This window comes from Protopterus annectens, chromosome 6.part0, assembly GCF_019279795.1.
Source record: "Protopterus annectens isolate FY-2018-M chromosome 6.part0, PAN1.0, whole genome shotgun sequence".
NCBI classification, from domain to species: domain Eukaryota; kingdom Metazoa; phylum Chordata; order Ceratodontiformes; family Protopteridae; genus Protopterus; species Protopterus annectens.
In genome coordinates, this window is record NC_056737.1 from 371,503,779 (window position 1) to 371,511,131 (window position 7,353).

At 37.3% G+C, this 7,353-nt stretch overlaps 1 protein-coding gene across 2 annotated transcripts in view; it reads right to left on the reverse strand.

The window, feature by feature from the left end:
- The window catches only part of LOC122804322 (pleckstrin homology domain-containing family H member 1-like), a 1,703,720-nt gene that overhangs the window by 930,118 nt on the left and 766,249 nt on the right, over positions 1–7,353 (reverse strand). For both annotated transcript variants that reach the window (XM_044074112.1, XM_044074113.1), the window contains one exon: positions 241–303. In XM_044074112.1, the coding sequence (XP_043930047.1) occupies positions 241–303 (63 nt within the window). The remainder of the gene's footprint in view (positions 1–240; positions 304–7,353) is intronic.

The following is a 7,353-nucleotide window of genomic DNA, read 5'->3' on the forward strand; positions in this document are numbered from 1 at the left end:
AATCTGGTCATACTGTGAAATCTTAACAGTCGAGCAGTAGGCTTCCAGATCTTGTAAGCATGAAAATTTGGCATAAAATAAAAGGAACAGAGCCTGACTTTTCAAATTGCTACTCTCAGACCACATGTGCTAGCTAAAAGTGTGTATGTGTCAACGTCTGGCCTAGAGCAGTACAAATGTTGTCTGGCTAGTTACTGGTTTACAAAATGACGTTCTTGGGTTAAGAGTCGCTTAACATACCTGTTTTTCTGCTGTCTCTGCTCTTGATTCTGCTTCAGTGATTCTCTTTTCAAGTTCTTGCATCTGTAGACAAATTCAAAAGTAAATCATTATTAGAGTTTCTTTGTGGCAGGTACAGTGAAAGTTTCTATATGGCAAACCTCAGAAAAATTCTTAACTACTATATTGTAAAGTTGTGTATCCTTAGCTTAAAGGCAATGTCTTCGAGTGTAGCAAATAAAAGTCAAAGCCATGAATTTACCATGCCAGTCGAATGCCACCCACGCAGTTAACATATTTTAACTCTGTAACATAAAATATTCATAGGAAAATTTAGATTCTGTCTGGATAGCATTCAAAATTCAGACTAAAGAAAAAAAAAATGCCTCCAGTCAAAAAAAAGTGTCTAAGGAAAATTACACATGCAGAATATTTACTGGCGTAAGGATTTGTGAGACAAAAACATTAAAATTAGTTGCTAACCAAAGATACCTTGAAGTTGTTTCACAGACTCCCAAAGCAGAACTTCAGAACTTGTCATTCTAGATATTAACCACAACTCATATTACCTGAAATCTGCATTCAGTTTATGACATTTAAATCTGGGGACTCGTCAGTACCAGACCTGTGCCTGCAGTTACCAAAACATATCTTACAATAAATCTATATACAAAGCATGAGATATTTAAATTTTAGGACTTGTCAGTGCCAGTACTGTGCCTGCAGTTATCAAAACATATATAACTGTAAAACATTTAAATTTTACTCCTCCTAATGTTACTGTTCTTCCAGCACTATGTATGAAATAGACAGTATTCACTAGCTTTCACAAGCAGAGTGGTCTCTGAAATTAACTGCCTTTAAAAGAACACGAAATTCCAAGAAAACAGATCTGTCAGTCCATCCATCAGACTTGTCCATTCCTTCATCACTCTTTCCCTCTTTTTTTGCCCAATTTCCAAATCCAACATCACCTTCTCTTTAGTGAGTACATTCCGCATCGCAAACTCCTCCTCACTTTTTTTACACCTTCCTTAAATGACAATAAAATTTCTCTGTGCTTCACACAGGTTTGCTTTTACTGAGAAGTCTGGTGCCTGACAATTCAGCCTCTGGAAACAGTCTTGCATAAATTGATCTGAAACAACCACCTTATACTAGGAATCATGGAATATACATACAGCCAACAGTGTTTTCTTATACATATTCCAGCTGTAAAAGGTAAAAGAGGTAACACTATAAATGACGTTTGGGAACAAACCAATTTGTCCAGAGACATCTTCAGGGAAGGGTCAGATAGGAATAGTAATAGGAGTTAAGTTTATGCTGTCATCAAAAAATTAATATATTGTTCAACAGAGTTATGGTTATGGAAACCACACAAACAGAAAAAAAACAAATCAAGAAGGAAAGGTGCTGGTGTAATTTTGTGTTTTTGGTTAGTTATGTTTATGGAAGTTTAATAAAGGTTGTCAAATGTCATTTGGTGTGGTGTATTTAATGATGGGGACCGGGATAGGTATTAATACCCACATTTAACTGACACGTGTATTCATTTACTTAGTTGGTCTCAATAATAAATGATTGTTGTTAAGGCAGCCTTACAAGGCTTTTTTTCTCCCAACAGAGATGTTCAGTCATACAGCTGAGATGATGAGATTTGGGGAATCAAACCAAGGTCTGTAAGAAAGACCTACCCCGGGATTCATGAAGCTTGCGCCAGGCTGTATAACGCCAAATATGGCTACCGAGCAATTCAGGTACGATCCAATTCCACGTGCACTACCAGCGTACGTCAGATCTCCGCAGCTCTCGGTGTAGGTATGCAAATCACCCCATGCACAGTACTGCAGCATGCAAATGAAGGTACATAGTGATTCATGAAGTGGCGTAGGCGTAACGTACGCCTACAGAAATGTAAACCAAAAAAAAAAAACGGTTTACATTTTGACAAATACAACATCGGAGCCATGAAAGAGGACCACACTCATGTATTACAAAGTTAACATATGCCAACGGCTAAATATACAGCCAATGGCATAAGAAAATATGCACAACACATAAAAAATAACATTTAATGTCATGGCCACAGTAACGCAAAGTACAACCGTAGGACATGTGTGCGCAAACAGGAACACAAGGAAACTATATACAAATGTAATAAAATAGCAATGTACCACAAATCATGATTTCACCATAATAGTCAATGGTATGCATGCTACACCACAACCAAGCTGTAAGGGTTGCTAAGGGCCTGTGACAGTGTTCAGTGTGGTAACTATGAATTAGTAGTCAATGCCATGCAAATGAGGCAAGTAATAGTTAATCGCAAACGTCCCGCTGGCCTAAGGATGTACCATACGGCGCAGCGCTACAACACCGAGGAGTGGTCTGGAGGAATATTTTATAGGAACAAATTTTATTTTCATTAACAAGAGTTACTTAGTCAAGCTGATGTATTAATAATGTAATTAATGGGTTACTATGTCACTTCCTGCCTTTCTGGTATATTAAGGCAGGTTTTGTTGTTTAATTGTACTCTGATGAAGCTACAAGAGGCTTGTGGCGAAAACGCTGAATTATCATAAAAATAAAAGTTGCGTTAAGTACTTCTTGGCTTTTGCTGTTTTTCCAAGGTTGCCGTGGCTTTGTGGTTTTTATCTGTTTTCACTTAGTTTGGTTTACGTTTTGTTTTGTATTATGGCCACGGGCAGTCCTGATGGTTCAAACAGCTCCATTTTATTGGGAACGGATGTTTCAGAAGCTAAGGATAGCTTCAGTGATCTACCGGCTCTTTTTGTTTCCCTTAATCTGAAACTGGATCAACTGAACGCACGTATGGATGCCATGGACTCTAACTTTCACAACAGGCTATCCCAAGTTACAACCGATGTTATGGTAAATGCACCGTCTGTTTCTGGTGTGCATGGACTAGGTTCTACAGGACGGCTTTCCTCTCCTGAGCAGCCAACTGATACAGCAATTCGCAGTGTTGATACACGACCACCTATTAACGGTAATCCTGATTCCCACAGTGACACTATTCGGGTGTCACAACCACTAATTGGTTCTTTCCTTTCTGACTCTTCCACCGAGTCATTGATACCGGCAGGCCAGCGTGTTGGCGGCCCTTCCGGTAATACAGCATCTACTGTAGTTCAACTTCCACAACGGTCCACTTACATACAAGGACCTTGGCCGGCAGAATGCTCTTCTTCTTCTTCTGCAAATTTAACGCGAATGCGTAATGCTGGTGTAATAGACAATACTAACAGTAGTAGTCAAGTACCTGGGCAAAGTAATTTTCCATCAGCAAACACTAATCCAACGGCAGATGGTTTACCTTTACTGACAGATTGGATTAAAAATGTCGACCTTTTTGCTTTCAACAGCATAAATACAGGTACTGTTACTGATCAAAGAATCCTTAATAATGAAGTTGCTATAGCGGACAAACTTAAAATTTTAGATACTAAACTTCTGAAATTGAAAAAGATGCAGTTGGAATCAGCATATTTTGAACAATGTCTAGCTGAAAGAATAGTACCTAAGGGGCTACGTAATAATTTTTCCCCTTCAGGTCTCTTGGTCGACGGAGATTTTTTTAGTGAGTTACAAGTGCTCTTTCAGGACCAAGGAGCACAATTGTTACAGCTCATTGTTAAACATTATGTGAAACATATTGCTTCACTTACTAGTGACATTAATAATCTTGATAAAAAAATTAAATCTGACCTGGACTTTGTTAGGTACAAATATGATTATCAGCGTGTCTTGAATAGTATTGACGCTCTTATGGTAAAATTGAAGTTTAATAAGACCAAAAAGTTAGTAAGGGATAGAATAGCTTACTCCAAGAAAGTAGCGTACCCTAAACTATCATTTCCAGTTACGAGTGATGGTGCTAATGGGCATGATAGCATCAATGACACCCAATCTGGTGATACATGGGGTAATGTAAATGAGGAGGGGGGTGATGAAGAAGGAGAATGGGAGGTTGTTACTGGGCCAAGACGGAGTAATAGACTAAAAGATAAGGCCAATAACAAGTATAAAAGCACTTACCCCTCTGATTCAACCCCACATAATAATTATAATACTAATAAGAGTAACAATTTTTTAGGGTCACGCAACAATCACAACTGGCGGAACAAGAACAGGAATCGCCAGTGATAGTTATGGATGTCAGCCAGTCATCCCTACCGGTCTCTACATATCCGCCTTATGGCCCTACTATTTTGAAAAACAAAAAGGGTGATTTTAAGATCTATAATTTTTCAGATTTTGTCCCTGATGATGAACTGATTGAATTATTAGCCTTAGGGAATTCTTTTGTCCCTACTCATAAGAGTAAGCTAGCTGAGGTCATTATTGACCTCAAAAGCTTTGTACGTAAGTTAAATTTACAACTACTGTTCCATAATGAGCAACTAGTTGGTGAACATTTTCTTAAATTATCTAGTGTGTTTAATCCCCCACTACATTCTAAACTAGAGTTATTTGAAACTGTATGTGAAGCAGATATTAGGTCTCACCTTTCTGTGAGCAACAAATCGGTGATTGAAAAGTCTTATAAGTTTAACACCACTAAAGAACAAACTGCAGCTTTAGATCTCCTCTGCCGTCAGGCTGTTAGAGTCATAAAACCTGATAAAGGTGGGGGTTTGGTGATTCTTAGTGAGGAACAGTATAAAGACAAAATGTCATTGATTCTTGAAACTGAAGCTTATGCACCAGTCTCTTTAAATGAGGTCAATGGGACCTACCAAAGAATTAGGGGCCTTCTGAGGGATCTATACTTGGCGGCAAAAATAGATATTGATACATATCGATTTTTAGACATTTCATTTCCGAAAATTCCTGTGATGTTCGGAGTGCCCAAGATTCATAAAAATCTTGTAGATCCCCCGATGAGGGCACTTGTCGATGGTAGGTCCTTGATGACTCACCCTTGCTCATGCCTCATTGATTCCATTGTATCTAAATATCTATGGCGTATTCCAGGGTTATGTAAAGATTCTTGGTCGTTTTTACACCAAATTAATGACATCCCCTTCAATGGTACGGATAATTTCCTTACCATTGATGTGGTAGACTTATACACCTCGATCCCACATTTGGAAGGTGTTGAGTGGACTGGCCTAATTTTAGAGGAACTTGGAGCAACTAAAAATGAGATTCAACTGGTGACAGAATTGTTAGACATCGTCTTGACATCAAATTTTTTTCTTTTTTGTAAAGATCTTTTCCTACAAAAGCGAGGAGTAGCGATGGGCTCGCCCTGTGGGGCGAGCGTCGCAAATTTCTTTGTAGGTTATTGGGAAAAACATTACCTAAGGAATAGGACTGACTTGATGAAACAAGTCCGTTTCTATACTAGGTTTCTTGACGATGTCTTCATTCTTTTCCATGGTGATTCCTCTGAAGCCAACACATTTGTGTTGGAACTTAATGCTACTACCTCCTTCCTTAAATTCACTCACAATTTTTCGTACTCAGAGATCGATTACTTAGATGTCAAACTTGTAAAGGATAATGTTAAGGAAGAGTATTTGGCTAGTATTTTTAAAAAGCCGACATACTGCAACTCCTTCCTGCATTTTTCTAACGCACACCCTTTCAAACAAAAACGTTCTATTGTAAAGGGACAATTGGTGCGTGCAGGAAGGATGTGCAGTACCCTAAGTGATTTCAATATAGAATGTAATTTCCTTAAGGATATGTTCTTAAGTAGAGGCTACCCTATTCCTCTTTTAGAGGAACTTATAGAAGAGGTATCTAATAAAAGAACTTCTGGATACTATCAACCTCTCTTAAGTGAAAAAGTGAATAAACAAGGGAGAATAGGGAATTGTGTGGTGAATGGCAGCACTCATAATATTGATTTACAAACCCAAGTTCACCTTCAGGACGATGAAAGGCACTTTAATTTGAATTTCATCACAACTTTCACACTTGACTCACGGGCCATTTGGACCATAATATCCAAAAATTGGCATTTCATAGCCAATGATAGCTTCTTAATTAATAGGTTGGGGATGTCTCCTGGAATAACCTATAGGAGGGGAAACAACCTGAAGGAATTAACACAAAGGAACTTTAACAGGGATAGTTATGATAGACAAAAAGGAATGGCTATTTGTGGTTTTTGCAATTGGTATAAATTGGTAAAAATAGGAAACAGCTTCACTATCAATAATATTACATATAATATCTTTCACAAATTAAATTGCGAAACAAGATCAGTGATTTATATTGCCTTTTGTAAATGCTGCAGTGGTTTTTATATAGGGAAAACCGATCGAAGACTTCATGATCGAATTTACGAACACGATTATGCTATCAGAAAGGGCAATTGTTTAAATGCCCTAGCAAAACATGTGGCGTCTTTCCCTGGTCACAGCTTCGAATTTATGGCAATAGATCACGTCCCTTACTCAATTAGGGGAGGGCCTTTTTCCCTGTTATTGGAATACCTAGAGTTAGAATGGCAATTGAGACTTGATGCTTTCAAAGTGCCAGGATTGAATGACAGCTGTAACATTTCAGCTGTCCTTAAGCTAAGAAGTTATTCGAGATAGCCGGGGGCATTTTTATTTGATTTTTTTAATTTTTTAAATTTATTATATTTTTTATACACATAAACACAATTTTATATTTTTTCCATCTTATATGATTCATTACTTACATGACTTGTCGAGTACCTTTTTTGACTTGATATTACCATCTGGTCTAAGATTTGGGTACCAGCCCTTAGTTATGTAAGTTTTGTACTTCTAGTTATATTTAACTATATTTAATTATGCAGATACTTGTTATGCAAGTTTCATAAATAAGGTGTCCATCAGATTTTAGCAGACTTAGACTGCTTCCAAGCGGGTTTTGTAATCATTCCAGATTTTATTAATGTATTTAACTAGTTGTTTATTCAATGACATATACATACATATTTTAAATTAGGGAAGCAAATTTTATTTTCATTAACAAATTTTATTTTCATTAACAAGAGTTACTTAGTCAAGCTGATGTATTAATAATGTAATTAATGGGTTACTATGTCACTTCCTGCCTTTCTGGTATATTAAGGCAGGTTTTGTTGTTTAATGTTTTGTTTTTATCTGGCTTGTGGTTTAT